A 22,019-nucleotide genomic window follows, 5' to 3' on the forward strand; every position below is an offset into this window, starting at 1 on the left:
ACATGAATGAGACCACAAAGAAGACAAATACATCACAGATGACAACAAATAAACAATACACAACACCAGGCTGCAACTTACCTGCAGCTCCTGGTTAGCAAAAAGGAAAACACACAGAATTAGAAAAAAACGAAGACAAACATTTAAATATACACTACACTTTCGGGGCAAACTCTTTGTGATTTCTCAAACCCAAAGACTGATTCAAGCTCTGGATTAAGCTTTGTGCAGAAAGTCAACATGTGATTCAAACCTTTTTTTATGCAAAATATGCTATGAAAAAGTCAGAGACAGACACTTAAAACAACATTTCTATGATACACTTTGGCAACACAAACTTTTAAGAAAATCTTCAAGATTTACAAAGGTTTAATACTTAGTACAATGCAAAAACTGACTTCAAATACCCACATGCAGTTGACAACATACAAGGTCACAAATTATTTTAGTTGGTAGGATGGCTCTGGCTAAATTCAATGGTCATTTTTTGCTATAAAATATAATTTAAAATCAAGATCACAGCCAACAAAACATAACTGTTGCCAATTTCAAAAGGTCAAGAGGAAATATGACAAATTTCAATTTCTCCCACTTAAGGATTTATATAAGTTATGTTTCTGTTATTCTAAGCTGCTCTTCCTTTTGTAAGGATATAATCCTTACAATTTTTCTTAGGCCCTGATAAAACAAACCATATTGAGCTGGCTAGCAAAATATGTTTTTTTTTTCTGTATGCCTTTACACAGGAATTGTCCAGATTAGAAGTTTTCAAATCTTTTTTTTTTTTTTTTTTTTTTTTAAGCAGAAGAATACTTATTTCAAATGAAATTTTAGATGGAATTCAATGGTGCAAAACTAAGAAAACCAGAGCTCCTCTGGTTGAAGGTGTACAGGAGGTTGTTCCATTGGGTCTCTGAATCCGTCCCTGCTGTTTCTGAAGATATCTTGGAAGCCCTAGGGCTCTGCATGTCAGAGTTTGAAAACCACCCTCCTTAGAACATATCATTTCAAATATTATTATGTATCAAAACACATAATGGCAATGGCCCTCAATATATATTTGGTGAGTGAACGAATATGCACTGTGGGCTTTCAAAATGAGGAGATATTTTACTATAATTTTCATTAGTGGTTAAGTTTGTTTTGTAGCAATCAAAGTATTTCCTGTTACCATGTTTTAAACAAGACTACATCCAGGTTTTAGAAAATTTGTATCACTGATTTGGCCTAATTATGGGGATACATTAGCATGCTCCACCCCAGCCCTGATTACTGTGACTTGAATTAAAGACAGAACTACAATGAACACCCTTAGTTCGTTCTGACTAAGGTTCTATTAAAAGCCTTATTTATTACCACTGACATTTTAGAGCACTGATTGAACTTGAAAGCATTTACAGTTCTCTTTAAACAAAAAAGAGGCAAACAAAAAGAAAAATAACCTTACCATTACAAAAATGTCAAGAGCCTGCCTTTAGAAATCTAAATTCTGGACTGAAAAAAGCAAAGAACTACAGAAGAGTTTAGAAGATGCTCCTGGTCTTAGGTAGGGCAGCAGGTCTCTTTAACCTATTCCACTCTGTTACTTGGTTGTGCAAGTCTGTTCTATTTCCTACCATATATTTTTTCAAATGATGAGTGTGAAACTAATTTTAGGGTGGTAACATACACTTTTTGGAAAAAAAAAAAAAGAATGGAAAGGAAGAGAATAGAAAATATCAGTATGCATAGCAGTGAGTTTGGATGCATATTCTTGAAACTTTTATTTTTAAAGATATATATACTTGGATGTGATACAAAATATATTAACTGTGGATTAGTGTCAAAAAAAGTTTAAAGGCTTCTGCTCTGAAAGGTGCTGAATAATACTTGTTCTTGAGTTCCTGTGAACCTATACAATTGTGTCTTTGGGAAAATGTAAATGGTGGAGTATTCCATAGGAGCCTACACAGCTCCTAAGCTGACATGAAGGCATTTGCATTACTTAGAGGCACCATGGTCACATCCTCACATCTGCAGGGGGTACTGAGGCATGTTGAGGAGGGGAAACTTTACTTCCTTAAACTGGTCTTCCATGGACAATGAACAGTGTGATATGGGAGAGTGCATTACATTTCATTCCTCCACCTCACCTATTATAGCCAAAGGAAACACCCCTACAAGAAGAGCTGATGAATGTGTATGAGCTGTATATGAGTTGCATATATATATATATGAGAGTAGATGAATGTGTATGAGTTGTATACGTATATGTACATGAGAGTTGATAAATGTGTATGAGCTGTATGAGTTGTATATGTATATGTACATGAGAGTTGATAAATGTGTATGAGCTGTATATGAGTTGTATATGTGTATGTATATGAGAGTTGATGATGTGTATCAGCTGTATATGAGTAGTATATGTATATGTATATGAGAGCTGAATGTATTTGAGCTATATGAATGAGTTTTGATTCTTCAGAAAAAGATACATCAATATATGGTACATAGATACTTGGTATTAAAGCATTTTGGTCTTCTTGCATACAGATATTTGTAGCAATTTTAAAATGAAGAATTTTAAAAAAAATCTATTTGATATAAAGTTTCAGGGTTAAGAGACTGTGGTTTAGGGAACTGAGCTCAGCTACAGGAATGGATCTCTAATAGCCTAAGACAATCAGGGCAATCCTATTCTACTTACCAGAGTGGTTGTTTCAGAAAGTAGCATGTGTCCTAACTTGGGCCAATGACATGTGACAAGAAGTTTGCTAAGAGCATTTACGAAAGCAACTTCTTTACTTTTCTGAGAGCATTTCTGGATGTGACCCTCACTTCCTTCAAACACTGCTGTTTGTGGGGCTAAGATTACCCAGCAATGATGACTGTTTTGCTGCTGTCTGAGGTCAAGCTCACTTGCAGAGAAGCAGAGAGCCTAGAGAACTGCAGATAAACAGCCAGAAACTTCATTGAACCATATCTATTAAATATAAGCTCTAATTCTGAACTAGTTTTGTGGGCTAATAAATCTACTTTTTGAGTTATAAATTCCATTTAGAAAGCATCCAAATTGACATAACTACCAATATAATATAATCCAGACCAATCAATTTAGAAGAGAAATGCTTTGAGTATTAAATGAAATCAGGCATTTGAGAGAGTTACCTACATCATAAAGAAGAAAGTGATTCAGAATGTCAAAGAAGGAATCTCAGTCATTTGCCAAAGGGAAGAGTTCTAGAAAGCCAAACCCTTTGTGATAGTCAATTTAGTGGTAAGTGCAACTTTCTTTAAAGTTGTCCTTAATCAATTTTCATATAAATTTTTACCATTTGGCTGCATATTAGTTTATAAGACAAATTATGCAAAACATTTAAGTCTAAGCATACCCTGAAAATGATTTTGAAGAAATCCATTTTTTAATTTTATATTTTTAAAGATAAAGATGAAAAATGGAATGTTTCTCTTTTATCTCAGACTTATTCTGCTGTTGACTAATTGTGGTAATCAAATTTAGTTCCTAATTGAGATTTTTACCTTTTTGACCTTACACTGACCTCAATAAGATCCTCTGATCAAATCCTTAATTCTCATACAACTGTTCTATAAATATTAACAGAGAAAGCCCACATCCTTACCTCTGCATCTTCCAGTTCAACATCTAAAAAGTCAAAATCCTTAAAAACACCAAACTGTTGTTCACTGCTATTATCTTCCACAGCTACTTCTTCCTCTTGAATTATGTCTTCTGTTGTAGAAATTAGGCTAGTCTGTTGGTCACCGACTTCTAAATCCTCATTAGAAGAAAATACAACCTGATGAACGATAAAAAAAAAAAAAAAAAAAAAAGTCCATCCATCAGCTTTGTCACTCTGCATATGAGATATCAGTACCCCAAAGCCACTGCAGACCTCATTTTTCAATGCATTCAGAGCTTAAATTTGGTCTTCATGTTTAACTAGTTGAACACCCAGTTAGCAACACTAGTTGCTACACTAGTTGGTTGCCAGGTGTCACAAGAGACAAGAAATCTTTTTTTCATTCTGAGTTAATACCGTAAGTAAGGTAAATTAGAAAAGGCAAGAAAGGAGACAGATCAGTTCTTCATGGAATAACATGATATTTAAGACCTTGACACAAGCCTTCAGGATTACTCACTGATGGGTTCTTTGGAAGGCCAGATTCTGGACCACAGAGAGAAAGCACATTCATTAGCTTTTCTCTTGTTCTTCGCTAAAGAAAAAAAAAATTAAAATGTTAGGACTACTGATAAAATAAGACAAATTCTCAAGTTTTCATATATATAACAAAACTGATTCTTCTATGAATGTTCCATTTTGATATTCTTTATGTACCTGTGATAACTGTGGCCTTTTCCAACTAACAGGAACCAAGGCGTTAGAATTAGAACCAGAAGAAGTTGAGGAAGTACTTCTAGTGACAGCAATAACTTTTGGTTTCCCATTTCTTCCAGCTGCACTGTGCTGATCACCGTATTTGTTTCCAATAATTGGTGTCTACACAGAAACAAAATGTCAGTGTTTGGCTCAAATATTTCAACATAAAAGAAACTTAAAAGGGTTAACAGTGCACCTATAATATTTTTTACAAACAAAAAAACAACATGAGGAGAGAAATTACTTTGCATGAGGTAGATGTTAACAAAGATCAAAGGTAATGATATATACATTTTTAATCAAGAGGCTTTATTAGAAATAATAATTTTACACCTGAGGTTATCAGAAAGCTTATTCCTATTTTAAATATAATCTGCATTCTTTAAAAACCACCACCTCCACCTTTCCCCATCATGATTATAAAATATACCCGACTCAGAAAATATAAAAAAGATTTATATTTTAAATATAAAATCATCTGTTTTCTTACCACTCAGACTTAATATTTGTTAAATTTTGGCGCTTTTTCAATGCATATTGTTAAGTATGCCTCAGCAATGTGGTTTAGCAAATACTGAAGATAAGTAACAAAAGAGGAACATTTCCATGTAGATTCTTACTACAAATCTGATATGTAATACTTCCAAAATTTATTTCAGTAAAAATTCTATGATAATCAAAAACTCATTTATATTTGACTTTGTAAAGTGTTTTAAATTTGCATTTGAAAATAAAATTCAAGTTCATCTGCATGTCATACGAGTCCCTTTATACTCAACTGATCATCCTTCTTCTCCCTAGCCTCAAATACGACCACTTCCCCCTCTCTGAACTTCACACAGCAGCAAAACTGAGCTTGCTCTTGTTTTCCAAACATACCATGCTCTTTTATAGACCCATGTTTTAGCTTATGTTGCTCCTTTGCATGGAATATCCACTAAGTAAACTTCTAATCATCTTTTAGTGATGACTCCAGACTTCTAAGGAGGCCTTCTCTTCTACCACCACCTCTGTGTAATCAAACTTGGACAGTTAACATGCTGACTGTAAACTGTTTATGTGCCTGACTTCCCTACTACACATGTATCCATTGGACCATGTGTGATTGCCTCTATACCTCTGGTATATCTCCAGTGCCTATGCATGGCAGGTACTGAGGAATTTTTGATGAAACAAACTGAAATTAAGTATACAAAATGTTTTGAGAATTTGCATCACTGCTTCAAATAACATAATTAAGTTATACGATCAATTTCTGAATCAGAAGGAAAAGAAAAGCCAAGCTTCTCTATCATATTCCCATGCTATTATACATACATCTTGCTAGAAATTCTCAGATATTATTAACTAAAAAATTAGTAACAAATATGCTTTCTATATAAAAAAATAAAGTTTAGGATAAATTCTAATGCCAAGATTAAACTGCAATAAAACATTTATCTATATAATTCTAATCAACAAAAAAGTAAGTAGAGCTTCAATTTTTAATCTTTCTCAACCTTACAATACTTGATCGATAACTTCCTTCTTGAAAAGCTCCTCCCTTGGTTTCTGAAAGACCGTTTCAATGGCACCAAGGCACCAAGAGTGGGCTCAGGTGTCAGAGGGAAAAAAAATTGGGACTCTCAGCGACGATGAAAAATCTTTAAATGAGATTTTTATTAATATGCAGCATAGCCAGGCTCCAGGGTTCCTTCCAGACTGGTGGCCCCTGCTTCTGTCTAGTCCTGAAATATCCAGTTTCTCAGGTTTCCTTTAGTTGTTGCCTTCTGTTCTTTTTAGTTTTCCTTCCATGGTTTCAGCCATCCACTTACACAAGACTGAAACCCTTAATTTGTTACTTCCACCCAAGTTTTCCTCTAAAACTTCAGATCCCAAAATTTAATTGACCACCAGGCACCTCCTTTAGTATGTTTCTGGGTCACTTCTGAGTCAACATGTCCAAGACGGAACTCATTGCCCTCTCCTTCCTTGCTATAAGATCTGTTCCTGCAATTCCACTCTCTTGAATGGTGCAACATTCATCTACCTGTCAAGGCCATTCATCAAATCCTTGATACCTCTTCCCCACTTTCCCATTAAATCCCATCAGTTACTTCCTTGGTCTTTTTGTAAACCATCTCTCTTCCTTCTTCATTATCCCTGCAATTGTCTTAGGACAGTCCTACATTATCTTTTGCCCAAATTCTTCTAACAGATTCCTAACCAACTGTCCTCTCCTCCTCCCTGCTCTATTTTCTATGCTATGGCTAGAGTGATCCTCCTAAAACACAAACCCTAATATGCCAACTAAAAATCCTTTAAGAGCTCCTGCTGGTTTAGATAAAACCAGCTTGTTACTATGAAATGCAAGATCCCCATGAGCTTGCCCCTTCCTATGCCTTCAGCCTCATCTCTCATCACACTCTAGTTGCATTTTTTTGAACTCTGTGACCAAGGTATGCTGTAATACTTGGAAGTGTCCAGAACACCACTCTTTCTCATACTTACAAGCCTTCATTCACACATTCTCCATTTCTTTGCATTTAACCTACCCTCCCCAAACTGCCATAGGTGCCTGTCTAGGATTACTTGTCTTTCAACATTCAGCTCAGATGTTGACTCCTTTCTGAAACCACTCCTTTAGATGGATGCTACATATTCCCCGAGCACTTTTAATTTATTCCAGCCGAGTGTTGATCACAATGTTTAGTTGTTAAGCTAAACACTGTTGGGAAGCTAAGTTGTGACGTTTCTTTTAGATGGGGAATATACAGTCTGTTTCCCTAACAGACAGTAAGCTTTCTAACAGTAGGCCTTCCCCCAAACCCCACTTTGTTGTTCATAACAGCTATCATATTGTCTAACACTGGGTATGAGCTCAATCAATGTTTGTTAAATGAAAGAATGAATAAATAAAAGAAAATTCCTAGTAGAGTACCTTCATCAATTTCTAAGCATCTTACCTCAGATATATCAAAATGAAAATCTAAGGTCTTCCCAGGCAACTCCTTAGAAACATTATTAAAAATTTTAGTGAAGGATATTTCAGGAGAACCTGTATCTCCTCCATAGGTCTTGGGGATATCACTGGGTACGACAAGACTCGCAGAGCGTGACACCACCAGCTTTAATATGTTAAGGGCTTCCTTCCAGTAAGGACTCTGGTTTAAAAAATAATTGACACGTAAAAGTTACAAATGCACATTCAACTAATAACAATTTACTGTACACCATGAAAATATTATTTCTACAAAAATGCTTGTAAAAATTACTCATTTTTAAGATCCTTAATGAAAGGTCTGAGTTACAAAAGGAAAGAAAACACAAGTTATTATTTGTACTGTTAGATTTATCAGATACCGTATGTGTAATAATGCTACCCAACTGAAATATCTTGCTTTTCTCCCAATAAGTGCTTTGTAGTTATCATTAATTTGGACAGACTAATATAGTAACTTGGCAGTAGTAGTAAACAAAAGATTTGTATATACATCAACTTTTAGGTGAATGAAGTTTATAGCTTTGAGACTCTAAAATTTAAGTATTTTAAGACTTTGCAGATAAAAATTTTTTAACAAATACCTTCATTTTTAGACAAAAAGATATTAAAATACTAAAATACAGTTAAGACTTTTTTTCTTGATGGCCCAGGCCCCAAATACTGACAGTAGATACCATGCTAAAGTGATGTTCTCAGGGATTACTGAGTTGTGTAGGGTGAGGTTTTTTTTCCCTACATATTTTGGCTATTTAAAAAAAATTTTTCTGCTTGACTTAGTTTTGTATATTCCTACCAATAAAATCTAGGGATGATCTATGAGATAGATGTACATGTAGAGAAGAGTCAATGTTGATAAAGAATTTATGGTATCTTTCTTTTACCACCCACTGAAAAGGATACATAGAAAAAACTACTTCTTATTTAGGATACCAAAAATCACATCTCAACCTTGTATTATATTATACATATTCTTTCACAGCTGATATCTGAGGAAAGAAAAATAACCATTAAGACACCAAAAAAAGGAAGTGAAAAATCTCTGGCAGAACTGGGCTATCCAACTGAGTTCGTAACATCTTGCTATGAAGACACCTAAAACAAAATACTTGATAATAAAAAGGTCTACATGACACTGTGACATTTTAAGAACAGCACTGTAAAAAGTAGTTTAAAGGCCAGAAGCAGTGGCTCACACCTGTAATCCCAGTACTTTGGGAGGTCAATGCGGCAGATCACCTGAGGTCAAGAGTTTGAGACCGGCCTGGCCAATGTGGTAAAACCCCATCTCCCCTAAAAATACAAAAATCAGCTAGGCATGGTGGCATGTGCCTCTAATTCCAGCTACTTGGGAGGCTAAGGCAGGACAATCCTTGAACCCAGGAGGCGGAGGTTGGAGTGAGCCAAGATCACACCTCGGCACTTTAGCCTGGGCAACAGAGTGAGACTCCATCTCAAAAAAAAAACAAAACAAAAATAAAAAAAAGTTTATATTTAACATAATCATGACCAAGTAGAAATAATGATCACTTTTTTTACTATCTCTGGGCATCATGAAATGCTAAACTTTAGGATGTTTTCATAAATTATATTGCTGGTTGTGTTTAAACGTAAAAGATTATCAATAATTCAATTCTGTGAAATATTCAGTTGTTTAATAGAGCACAAGCCAGCCGCTGTGATGAGCCATCAGCTAAACATGATCTTGATTCACACATTTACAAGGAAATCTGGAAAAAAAATTAAGTCAACATTTTAAAATCAGGAGATTTTACAGAAAAATGTAGATTTCCAGCTTCTCTTAAAATGAGAAGTCTGGCCACACTGGACCCATATTCTAACATGAAAACCACCAGGGGAAGCTAAGTTGTGTTGCTTCTTTGAGATGGAGAGTGTGCAGTTCACTTAGCCACAAATCTATGCTCCTTCTGGTTACCTGCTTGTCCACTGGCAAGTTGAGCTTGTGGTTCTGAACATAATAAATGTACCTATGGTTCATAAGGTAGTAAATTCAATGTGGTATATGTTTCTATGTGAAATATAGCAAATATTTTATATGTTTTTTTCTTTAAGGTTTAAGAAGAAAAGAAATCTGCTTTAGAAAGAGATATAATTGCTATCTGGTAAAGCCTCACTCATTGAAGCCACAAGATAAACAGGGCCACCAGAAAATCTTCCGTTTTTTGGATATCGGCCATCACTGATTTTCAAGGGAATGTTAGAGGTAATCTGGATTACATAACTGAATCACTGAAAACATTTTAATACAGTTTTATTGCTTTCAGATATGAACTAGAATAAATTCCTTGCCAGCTAAGTATATCCCATTCTAAGTTTTACTCTAGTGAATGCAAACATAACTGGAGTATAAACACAACATATTAATCTATTAAGGTTGTTAATGAGCTTGTTCTCTTTGGTGAGTTGTATCCATCCTACTGATCTGCTCAGCAATGACTTTCTTAACTGCTAGCTCAAACTGCTAGCTCAAATTTCACCTTTGAAATTCAGTTAAGACCAGGCCGACTTGTCATCATTTACATTTAAATCAAGTTTAATTTTCCACTTTTTAAATATCTGGCACTTTTTATCAGACACACAAAAAAATCTTTAAAATGCAAACTCTTCAAGGAGGTTTTCTGTTTCTAAAGGTAGTGTATACCTACTATGTAGAATCTCGTTAAAACAGAAAGGTGTGAAGAAAGAAAGAACAATGAGGCCAGGTGCAGTGGCTCATGCCTGTAATCCCAGCACTTTGGGAGGCTGAGGTGGGCAGATTACCTGAGGTCAGGAGTTCGAGACCAGCCTGGCCAACATGGCGAAGCCTATCTCTACTAAAAATACAAAAATTAGCTGGGTGTGGTGGTACACGCCTGTAATCCCAGCTACTTGGGAAGCTGAGGCAGGAGACTCGCTTGAATCCAGGAGGCAAAGGCTGCAGTGAGCCAAGACTGCGCCACTGCACTCCAGCCTGCGCAACAGAGCAAGACTCCATCTCAAAACAAAAACAAGAACAACCAATGAGTCACAGTCCTAATTGCCAGAGTTTTGACTGCTGCAATGTGAATATGCATTCCTTCCAGTCATTACAGAACATTATAGAAATTGTTAATATGAAAACTAGAAATCATACTAATTCAGATTCTGGTTTTTGTCACTTATATTGAGAACATTTTGCATACTACAAATATCCTGAAAACATTATTTATGGTTGAACCACTTCCCTATTCTTCAACACTTAAGGCATTTCTAATATTGTGTGATTATAAATCATTTTGAGATGAACAATGTTATATGTAAGTTTTGTGGTCACTCACCTGTACGTATTTGCCAATAATCTTTATGATCTCCAGATTAAACTGCTTGGCTGGGGCTGCAGACAGGTCAATATGACTCAATAGACTATAAATAATCTGTAGTAATGACTGCTGCATACTGGACAATCCTTTTTCTAATAGCTAAAAATAATATTAAAAGTAATATTAAAGTATACTTTAATCAGGTTGAATAAAAACTCAATATTTACATTTAAGAGGCGGAAAAACATAGACTTAGTCTATGAGTTTACAGTTAGGTGAATTAGAAATCTAGAGACTAATAAAGTGAAAGGCAGTGTCTATTACTGTTATTTTTCCTTGGTTCAGAAAGCAGAATTAGACCATAACTTTTCATCTAAATCATGGTGTTTTATTTCCTTAACTAATTTAATAGGTATTACTTTATTATAAACTGACAAACATTTTCAGTGACTAGGAATCTCTTGCTTTTAACTTTTTCTTTGTGCCTATCTACTTAGTAATTTACTTTTCTGGGCATAAAGATACTTCTTAGGCATCAAATAAATATTAACTTTTTGTGCTATTCTAGGGTTACTTTATCATCCATTTTTTGCTTCCTATTTTAGATAGGAAGCAAATATATCATAAAAGTTAAAACTTTTCGAGAAGAAATACTTTTGTATGCTATAATTATTATTCTAGAAAAGATTTCTAAGCTAGAACCTAATTTTGTAAAACTAAAAATTATAACCATTCTCTATGATCAGGACCACTAAAAACTCATTTTCCATTTTTAATTAGGTAAAGTGTATATTATTTTGAGTTTCATGTGACTTAAGGACAGTAAATAAGGATATAAACACTGGACATGGAAAAAAAACCCACCTTTATAAAAACTTCTTTTACACTTGAAAGTACTTACATTTTTATCTTAAAAAATTGTTAACTATATTGACTCTCAGACAATTTGAGTATCAGTTAATACCACTGCTGCTTCTGCAAATAAATCCACTTGATAAGGTGCCACAGAGTAGTTAAAAAAATTTATATATATATATATATATATATATAGTAAATAAGAAAATATTTTAGGTAAATTTACCTCTGCAAGATAAGTCACAAGATTAAACGTTGTATCTGAGAAGGAGTCATGCAGGTATCTGCACACGACATTGATCCAGTTAGAACAGTCTCTGGAATATGTGTGTGTACTGTACAAACTCATCATGTGTGCCAGATTGACAAGTGTTGGGCATTTTTCTTCTGCACAAACCTAGAAAACAAATAAAATTATTTCATTCACCTAAAATAAAGACACAAGTTTAACTTGATTTTATGCTAAATGTATTTGCTTAATGAAATAATTTAGATGTATGTTGGTTTTAATGCATTTTACTTCAATACGTTAGAAAAGTGAAATGAGAAAAAAGCACAAGGCATTCTTCAGAGACTAGTAAGAGATAATATAGGAAGAGGATTAATGTCTTTGTGGGTACTAAATAGTATGGCCTTCTTCAGTCTGAAGATCTGTAAACTGTCTCTGGCAGAAACCATGTACGGTTTCTGTGAACTCGGGACATCATTTTGGAATTGTTTTGTCAAATCCAGGATGGATCAGTGCACAAGCACCTACACAGGCAGACACAACTAGGGAATTCTCAGGGAGGTTCCGAACTGCTGTGACTGGGAGGAAATGCTTCAGCCTCCAGCTGTGTCTGGGGTGTCTCAGTAAAGCAGTCAGTTGCAAACAGCCTCAACATGTGTGACATAGTCACAGGACATCATTGGGGCTCTGATAAAATTTGGAGTCCAGAATCTCCAATGGATGACTATCTGCATGGTGGACCCCAAACTGCTTTTCAGGAAATCACCTAAAGCTGCTCTAAGATCCTGGGTCAATCTTTTAGAGGCTACTCCAAAATGTACTGACTCTCAAGTTTGTTTGATACAATGTTAAAGAATCTGAACCAACTAATGTTTGGGGGGAATTTTACTGACCTAATGCACTTCTTAGTCTGTTTGTTTCCTGGGTTATTGGTGAGGATGTTCCCTGGCCTCTCCCAGGGGATACCTGAGCTGTGCAGAACTGGAAAAGGGCCATGCTACTCTTACATACCAATCTGTCATAAAAGGCTAGCCTCCTTGCCATTTCTGCTTTTAGTTTGCCTTCTCCTTGTTCTTCTATCTTATTGATGTTTTGTATGTGTTTTTACAACTACCTACAGCATTTGGTAAGGAAGCTGTCCTTTTAAATATATACATCTTCAACTTTCAAATGAATATCACTAATTTTGGTAATTCAGAAGATGTTTAATAGGCTTGGAGTGCCTCAAATTCATCATTTGGACACTACCATAGAACAAGCACAAAATATAAAGGTTATGCAACGTCATGCATAGACTATTAACCCAGTAGTACCTGGGAAGTTATTTTATAAAATCATTAAAACCAGCTGATTTCATGCAGTAGTCTTTTACCCATAAAACAGACACCAGAAAGAAAAAGAAAAAATGGGTTAGTATTTCTTATTTGCATTTCAAAATATAATAATTTAACATATTATTAAAAATCACATAATTTTATAACTTCACAATTTGTTAAATTCTTTAAAACATAAAAAACTTTCCTGAAGAATAAAACATTCTTAGAGAATTCTTATATTCTTAAATAATTGTTTTAAGGAATGAGTTTAAAAAACCTATTTTTTGAAAAGGGAGAAAATTCCTTGGAATATATACTGTGGAATTTAATAATAGAACAAGTGACAGATTTAATTTTGGAATTTTTGAAATGCCAGGTTAAAATATGATCCAAAAAGAGTGTTTTATAACTAACTTTTTTAGCATACTATTTTTGCCATAATGAATCACTAAAGAGAAAAATATTTGTCCTAAGTGTTGCCTCATTTTGAAATTCTGTGCTCTCCAAAGGCACAAACAGTAGAACTAGGGATATTTGCATAACGAAGGAGCACATAATGGCAGAAAATTACTCTTGACAGTTATAAGTGAGAGAGTAATTAAGGAACCAATTTAATTCACATCCTGCAGGTTGCTAAAAGCATACAGAGAGGGAACCTTTGTGTGCTGTCCAACAGGAAGAAAACAGACTTAAAAACAATTTATGAATCACAGAAGACCATATCTGATTTCTTAAAAACATAAAAGAAATTTGGGAATTTCCATGGCCCTACTGTGGTCATGATATCAGCAGCTCGATATTCAAGGAGCTATAACATCCTTTAGGCTAGGAGGCGACACTCCTTAGTTATCCCAGCATTTAGCAGGCAGTAATCATTTAACGCATTCCAGTTGCTACTTTTAAATGCTTCTACTTTCCTTTTTAGGGGATTTATGCCTTTTGTTTTCTTGAAACCCCCAAGTAAACCAATATACATTTCCCCCCTTATATTTGCTTTCCAACCCCTCATATAGGGCAAAAAACTTCGTTTACACAAATTTTCTAATCATGTGTCATTAAAATATTAAAATGAAAGTTTCTTTAATAAATTCTGTATTACTATTAGACTTTATTAATGCAAATACAAGCAGTTGGTTTTAGATGAGTAATCATTTCCAAAAGGCAATATTTCTAATAGTCATAATTTTCACCCTCTCTTGATATTTAATGTTCTATTGGATTAGTTTAATAAAAACCAAGAATAAAAGACAACTTTTGGCTTATTTCCTCCCACCACCATTTCTATTAAAGAAATGAAGATGTTTCCATTAGCTAAAATAATAGCTCTTCTAAAATATATGCTTTTAGAATAATTGTATTAAGAACTTTTCCCTATCTAATTTTTTTAGAAATTTAATTGGGGATGGTGTTAAGGGCATATTTTATTAAATATTTTCATATCATTTATTAAATGTTATTTATCAAGATGTGAAAAGGTTCTTACTCTTACTACTGCTAATGGGATTCACTGGGTTGCCAGTATTTTCTTTCTTTACTATGCTGGCACCTGGAGATAAATGTGCACTTAGCAGTGCTGCAACCTGGGCCATGGAAAGGTGGGGGTTTTATTTGGCTTCCTGCATGCTTGCTCTTTCTCCTTGCTGTGCTACTTGTTAATCAAATCTCAGCTTTTTTTAAAAAAATTGCTTACATAAAAAGCTTTTTCTGGGGATTTTATTTGCTTGTTCTCTTCTGTAGAAAACTTCCTTTTTTTTTTTTTTTCCTCCCAGTACTTTAGCCAAGTTCTCTTACTTATCGTCCTATTCACTCACCTCCCCAAGTTCACCAGATTTCCTATTATATGTATGCTACCTGTAAATTTATATAACTCCCTCTTAGAACTGTTCGTATTTTCAGTCTGAAAAGCCTTTTTTCCTCCAGACTCAATGACTGACCGAAAAAAGTTATGAATTATATTTAAGCAAAAGGCAGGCTGTTTGAGAGTTCCTTATTGTTCTTGAGAGGGGACTACTAAAAATATAAAATGTCAAAATCACAGTCTTTTAACATTAAAGTTAAGAGCTATAATACTTTTAAGCAGATGTGAACAGATGATTTACAAAAAAAAATAAAATGTCAAAATCACATTCTTCTAACATTAAGGTTAAGAGTCATAATACTTTTAAACAAATGTTAACAGATGATTTACAAATAGCTACATTACTGCTTCTAAAACAGCATGATTTTTGAAGGTAAAAGAGCCAAATAAGGAAGAAAAAAAGAATGGAGTAGAGAAAGATGAAGAGAAAGAGTGTTAAAAGGAAAAAAGGCAAACAAAAAGGGACAGAGAACTTCCCAAATCCTAAAATATATTATGCCCTCTTCTTCCTCAGAACCTCTGCATCTATAATTTCTTCTGCCTAGAAAACTTCAAACCCTGAACCCCACTCTTTGCCTCTCATCCAGGGATCTTACTTTGGTTATTCCTGTCCATTCTTTGATAGTGATCTAAGTCAGCTTAGATATCACTTCCTCTAGCAAGACTTCTGTTTTGTGTGCTCCTTGAGTATTCTGCCCCCCATACTCCCCCCGCCCTGATAAAATACCAAATCAGACTCTCTGGTTACTGTCTACTTACTTGACTGCATTCCCCATGATAAAGTACACTATCTACTTTGTTTAACATGTATTTGTAGCATCTAACCCAGTGCTTAGTAAATATTTATTTGGTAATGAATAAACGAATGAATGAGAGACAGACAGAGAGGCAAAAGTAGGGAAAAAGAGCAGAAAAAGACTCAGACTCAGAGGAGCGTTACTCTAATTAAATAATTTTATTTACTGTCATTTGAGCAGTTGTAACTTACACCATTACTATGCAAGTCCTTTATGTGCATAAAAATAAAAATTTAAATGCAAAATTCATATGGGCAGTGACATTAAAAGGATTTTTAAGAGATTTCCCCCTTCTTTAACATAGACTACAAAATAATTTCCCTATAGTGTTATCTTTCAGCATAACATTTGCTTACCTTTGCTATTCGACTAGCTGTTTCTTTGCAAAACTGAGTTGGGCTGTCAAAATGCTGGATTAAGTGAGGCAATAAGCAAAGGATGTTAAGAGGAAAGCCTATCAAAACAAAAAAAAAGCAAACAATAACCAATTTTATTGCACATTATTTTAAAAGTTAAAGTTTTTTTTAGATGGTTCACAGAAACCATTTTCTTTTCATTTCCTGGGATACTCAATCTTCTAATTCTTTTTTGGCATTCACCAAATAATTTAAGCTACCTAGCGTATAAAAACTATGACTATTTGCAGAAAAGCAGAAATTAGTAGATTTCAAAACAAATGATTAGTTTACATTTCACTACATAAAATGCAAAGTGCTGGTGCAATTATATTAACATCACCTGACAATTGGGAAGGATCCACCAATGTATGTTTGGAGACAGAAATGAGTTTACTGAGGAGGTGCACGGTCATTTCTTGTGTAGATGCTGAGGTAAAACCCTTAAGGAAGAGCTGCTGAAGTCCTGGAAAATTAGTCCATTTCAATTTGCTTTGTACATTTTCAATCTTCTCTCGACTCTCTGATTTATCCAAAGGCAAATGGATAAGCAGTTTGTTGAGAAGCCTGAGAGCCAGGAGGTATTCATATTCATAATCTGATTCTAATAAAGATGCTGCTATCCAAAAAATGGTGGCCATCAAGTTGGTAGGCTCAGTAGTGGACTGCACATCATACATTCCTTTCTCTCTTAGAGAGGAAAGGCTTCTAGTCCTTGCTAAACTACTGTTATGGTTTATCCGTCCATCCATTATATCCAGTGTGTTACTCCGCCGCCGGTCACCTCGTCGGTCACCAATCAAACTTAATCTCAAAGAGTTACTTCTTGCATTACTGTTATATCCCAAATAACTGCTATTATTAATGGGACTTGTGCTTAGATTGAGTTGTCCAGTGCTTTTCCTGTTAGCTGCATACTTGTTTCCCATTATAAGATCATGATATGAGGTTCTTAAAAAAGAAAGAAAAATAGATGAATGCATACCCAGTCACTTCTTTTGCTAAATTAATTTTACTTCTGAAAACACTGAAAAATAGTAACTGGTACCAGAAAAATCATTTTTCAGTATACCTGACTTTGTTGAATCAAATTTCAGTTTTGCCTCCAAATTCAAACAAAATGTACAACAGTACCTTTTCTCCTGTGGCTAACAGTTTCCTTTGAGGTGAGATGAGGCTCTATTTGCTGAGAAAATTCTGCTACAGAATTCAACGTTAACAACATTCAGCTCTGAGATTTAGGCATACATTAAGTTCAAAGCTGACTTCATTTGTCTTATCCTCAAACATGATGGTCCTCATGTCCCTATTTCTGTCAATGATACTCTCTTTTCAAAAGAACTAAGCTCAAAAATTTTTGATTTCTCCTCCTCCCTCACATCCAATTTTTATTAAGAAAATATTGACTGAATGCTTTTTATGTTTGCCAGCTGTACAGAAAAGGAAGGAATGTTAGACAAGTCTTTTGAAAGAGGAGATAGATATGTAAATGGATAAATTTATAGCTCGCTAATTGCTATTATTAAAATATGAAAAAATCACTGTGAGAACCCAAAGGATGGAATAATCAGCACTATCCTGAGGGAGTTAGAAATGCTTAGCTAGGAAGTGACATTTGGGACGGGACTTGAAGGACTAATCAATTCTGGGCTTGCAAGGCAGAGAAACTGGGGAGAGAGGCTGCTGCAGGGAGAAGGAACAATATGTGAAAGGTGGGAGAGCCCTAAGGCTCCCAGGCAGCTGGGGAAGCAATAGGATGCTGAATGTGGCAGGAATGAAGTGGCGCAGCAGAAAAATCTCTAACCAGCACATTAGAAGAAGAACAGCACTGCTAAAATCAGCACTTGGATTTTTCACAAGTCCTCACTGTCTGTGGCCCATCTCCCACAGAATGGTAATCCATATAATTTGGGTGGTATTGTGCTTACTAACAATATTAGAATTTAAAAAGTTAGAGCTATATGTAGTTAACTATTCAAGTTCTCTATATATTAGGTTGCCTGGTTTAAATTCTTACTGAGAAAGGGCAGAAAGAAGATCATAATGCTTCATGGTTTCAGCCAAAGTATCAATTGCAGATTCCAATGTGAGAAGAAGCTCAATCACAAATCCCTGGAGGGAAAAAGGCAGATTTTAATTAATTATGCTCTGGAATAAAGAAACTGCAATGGACTTCCTAATGGGATTTTAAAATAGAACAAACTCTATGTTACGTTACAAAATGATTAAACTCTTGACAACATGATCTTGCTGATTGATGCAAACTCATCAAATTAATAGTGTATAAATTGATTGTAATGGTGCCACAATTTACTCAAAATTGCTCAGGTCAGAAACCTAGGAACCATACTTGTTTCTTTCACATCTAAACTGAATCCTTCAGCAAGTCTTGAAAATATTACTTTTGTTTGTTTGTTTGTTATTTGAGACATAGTCGTGCTCTATTGCCCAGGCTGGAGTGCAGTGGTGCAATCTTGGCTCACTGCAACCTCTGCCTGCCGGATTCAAGTGATTCTCCTGCCTCAGCCTCCCAAGCAGCTGGGACTACAGGTATGTGCCTGCACACCTAGCTAATTTTTGTATTTTTAGTAGAGACAGGTTTCGCCATGTTGGCCAGGGTGGTCTCGAACTCTTGACCTCAGGTCCACTGGTTTCAGCCTCCCAAAGTGCTGGGATGATAGGTGTGAGCCACTGTGCCTGACCGAAAATATCACTTTTAAAATACACACTAAAAATCTGACCACTTTCCTTTACCTCCATAACTTCCCTTAATCTAAGCTACCACCATTTCAGCTGGACTCTTAACCTCCTAACCTCTCTTGCCTCCACTCTTGCCCTCCCTACAGATTTCACCCCAATGTCAGAATGAGTTTTTTAAAAAACAAATCACATCCATCACCTTCCTTCCCTCAAAATGTCTGAGTAGTTTCCCATCAATTCAGAGTGAAGTCCTGCCTCTCACCAGGGCTTACTAGGCCTTACATGATTTGAGCCTTCCTACCTCATCAATTTCCTGCTACATATCCTGCAATGTATTCTAGCGACACTGATTTTCTTGACGTTCCTCAGAAAAGCCCTACTGCTTCTGCTTCAGGGTCTTTGCACTTGTTAGTCCTATCTTCCTATGCCTGAAATGTTCTTCCCCAGATCATAACAGAAACTACTTCATTTCAGTATCTCTTCAAAAATCACCTTCTCAGATGGACTATCATATGTAAAACAATTCCTTCTCCTTTAATCTTATGATCTTACTATTTTCACAACATTATCAGTAGGATAAATTATGTTATGTATAATTGGAAGACTAAAGGTTTGTTTCCTTCAATAGAATATGAGCTCTAGAATGTCACGAACTTTGTCTCATTCATCACTGTATCCCTGATATTTATAACAGTGTTAATAAAACCATTTGTCTGTACAAACTGAAGTTCTCTAGTTCAATAGTTCACTTATCTTAAAAAATAAAATTCAATGTTCCACTTTACATTTAAATTTAACTTCCTATCATTTTTACCTTGTGATCATCCCAGGTTAATATCTGCAGGGGGGGCGCTGTGTGAGTGGGTGAGTGTAAAGCTTTTTCTGATAGGCACTAGAACAGTCGATTTAATTAGTAGGTTATTAGATATAAATTATAAAATTAGCTTTGGCTCTTAATTCTTTGCCTGCTCAACATCTGACTATAATTCTAGATGCCCATTATCTTGCTCTAGCTATAGCAATCTATATTGACAATAAATCCTTGACAACTAGTAGCTGCTCAATAACTGCTGAAAGAATATAAGGAAATACCTGTGCATCTTCTCCTGGATCCCCTACAGTTTCTACAAGTCTGGAGAGAACATCAGAAAGTGTAGTTGCAGTCAGAGGCTGCTTTAGGGCCCTGAAAATCTGAAAGGATCTCCCAGCATAGTGTCGAGAAGAACAGGAAAGTGCTGTTTGCAGAGCAACTTCACTAAGATGATGTTCCAAATGAATTGCTTCTGTGAATGCGAAGGAAACAAGTAGGTTGTTCTTGTTCTTTAGAATACTATTGGGGTTATAATCAGAAGTGAATCATTTTAAAGCTAGTAGCTAGCACACTACCTGGCAAACCAGACTGGCACTCACATTTTATAAGTCAATGCTTTTTCTTTGATTAAACTCCATTTGCATTTCAGATGACCCTTTAATCTTTACAGAAGCAATGCTTGAGACCAGGGTTTCTCAATCTTGGCACTACTGACCTTATAAGCCAGAAAATTCTTTGTTGGAAGGGCTGCCCTGAGCAGGGTATGATGTTTAGCAGTGTCTCTGGCCTCAACCCACCATATACCAGTAGTAACCCCTTGCTCCTAACCCATAATTGTGACATTGTCTCTAGACATTGCCAAATGTCCCCTAGTTGAGAACCACTGCTCTAGATAAATACAATTTGACTATGATTTTCAGAATGTGTTAATTTTACATTACTGAAGACTATACCAGCACAAAATTTTTTTAAGTTTCCCATTTCTATATATGTCCGTTTAATGTAATTTTTTCATAATACGCAATTGTATTGTAATTTTATGATGCCATCAAACACAAAACTAAGGAGCCCAGCATTTCATAGACAGCATTCTCATTTTTAAGTAGTAACTTAATTTTTCTTCAGTGAAAACAGATCTGTTATCATTAAAAAATTTAAAAAGAAAACTTGTCTAAAACTTTTAGACGTATCACAATATCAACTATTAACTTTTTGCAAAGCATTATCAGAAACCGGCATCACATTAAAATGTCACTAACATTAAATATTATTTAAAATATTTCTTAAAAGATACCTGAGCTCGACTGCTTAAAAACAGAAACCACATGTTTCAAAAATGTAGTTAACTGTTCAGCACTCTTTATGCTAGGATTCTTGGCAGAAACATCCTCATGGTTCCAAAGGGGCCCTCTTTTTCTGAAAACAGAGAACAGATGTAATTTCCTTGGATTTTCACTTGTGATTAACAGTTGTACTCACACTTGCCTAAATTACGCCTTCACAATTAGAAAGGATGGTAGTTGAATAAATAGGTCACAGTCTACTACTACTGCTTAGGCACATGAATATGTAATGATCTACAGCAAGGAGAGAAAGATCTCATTTCAGTGTCTACCATCACACCAGTCAAATTCTCTCAGACGTAGTAGAAAAAGAGGTCAACTTTTGCCAAGTGAGAAGCATATTGGTTACTGCTTATGTGTTCCAGGTCAAAATATAATCTGTATTTACATTGTAATGCAAAGAAAATAATTTGCTGGTGAAATGCAATGAGAATAATTTACTAGCTAAAACTATAGGGAAAGTTTAGGACAGAATAAGGTCCACTTGATACTTTCTTTAAAATGACTTTGTGTTCTCGGCCACCACCTCGGTTAAGCTCTTTATTAACACAGGCCCAAAGTGCCCTGAGAACCTGCTACACACTGCTTCTGGTTCCTTCCTCCTCTAATGCATCCTCCACACTGTTATGGGGCTGATTTTCTCCACATATTTATAAAATGCTGCCTCCCACTGTCCCCCCAGCTTAATGAGTTTCTATATAATCTACAACTTTATGGCCTGGGCTTCATGGCCCTCCAGTTTGAACTCCCCCAAGCTTTCCAGAATTGTCTAGAACAACTCTCTTTTCTCTGCATTACAGTCAGAGTGGATTCCTCACCATTTCCAAACACACGGTTTTCTTGTGCTCCTGTGATTTTGTTCTTGCAATGGAATATCATGCCCTTTCTCCCACCTATATTCCTTCTCTATTTATTGCGCCTTGCAAAGAGTAGACCATAAATAAATATTTGATGATTGAATGATAATGTAGCTAATAAAAGTTAAATATATATTCAGATAATACTGCATTCTTTTTGGGCATAAAATAGCCAGATATGATTAAAGTCCTTCTGAGGT

At 35.3% G+C, this 22,019-nt stretch overlaps 1 protein-coding gene across 28 annotated transcripts in view; it reads right to left on the bottom strand.

Moving 5' to 3' along the window:
- Window positions 1-22,019, bottom strand: part of FRYL (FRY like transcription coactivator) — a 286,610-nt gene that overhangs the window by 31,898 nt on the left and 232,693 nt on the right. For 26 of the 28 annotated variants that reach the window (XR_012434819.1, XR_012434820.1, XM_074039758.1 and 23 more), the window contains 11 exons: window positions 20,914-21,035; window positions 19,901-20,091; window positions 18,126-18,220; window positions 16,452-17,059; window positions 16,070-16,167; window positions 11,740-11,910; window positions 10,677-10,817; window positions 7,325-7,522; window positions 4,338-4,499; window positions 4,141-4,215; window positions 3,621-3,797 (listed from right to left, as the gene is read on the bottom strand). Coding sequence is in view for 25 of the 28 variants with exons in the window: in XM_074039758.1 (XP_073895859.1) it covers window positions 3,621-3,797; window positions 4,141-4,215; window positions 4,338-4,499; window positions 7,325-7,522; window positions 10,677-10,817; window positions 11,740-11,910; window positions 16,070-16,167; window positions 16,452-17,059; window positions 18,126-18,220; window positions 19,901-20,091; window positions 20,914-21,035 (2,038 nt within the window). In the remaining 3 variants the exon portion in view is untranslated. Of the gene's footprint in view, window positions 1-3,620; window positions 3,798-4,140; window positions 4,216-4,337; window positions 4,500-7,324; window positions 7,523-8,121; window positions 8,349-10,676; window positions 10,818-11,739; window positions 11,911-16,069; window positions 16,168-16,451; window positions 17,060-18,125; window positions 18,221-19,900; window positions 20,092-20,913; window positions 21,036-22,019 lie in introns of those variants that run through there. The other 2 variants (XR_012434821.1, XM_074039760.1) reach the window with 2 other exon arrangements.

The sequence above is a fragment of the Macaca fascicularis genome, chromosome 5 (assembly GCF_037993035.2).
Source record: "Macaca fascicularis isolate 582-1 chromosome 5, T2T-MFA8v1.1".
In the NCBI taxonomy this organism is placed as follows: domain Eukaryota; kingdom Metazoa; phylum Chordata; class Mammalia; order Primates; family Cercopithecidae; genus Macaca; species Macaca fascicularis.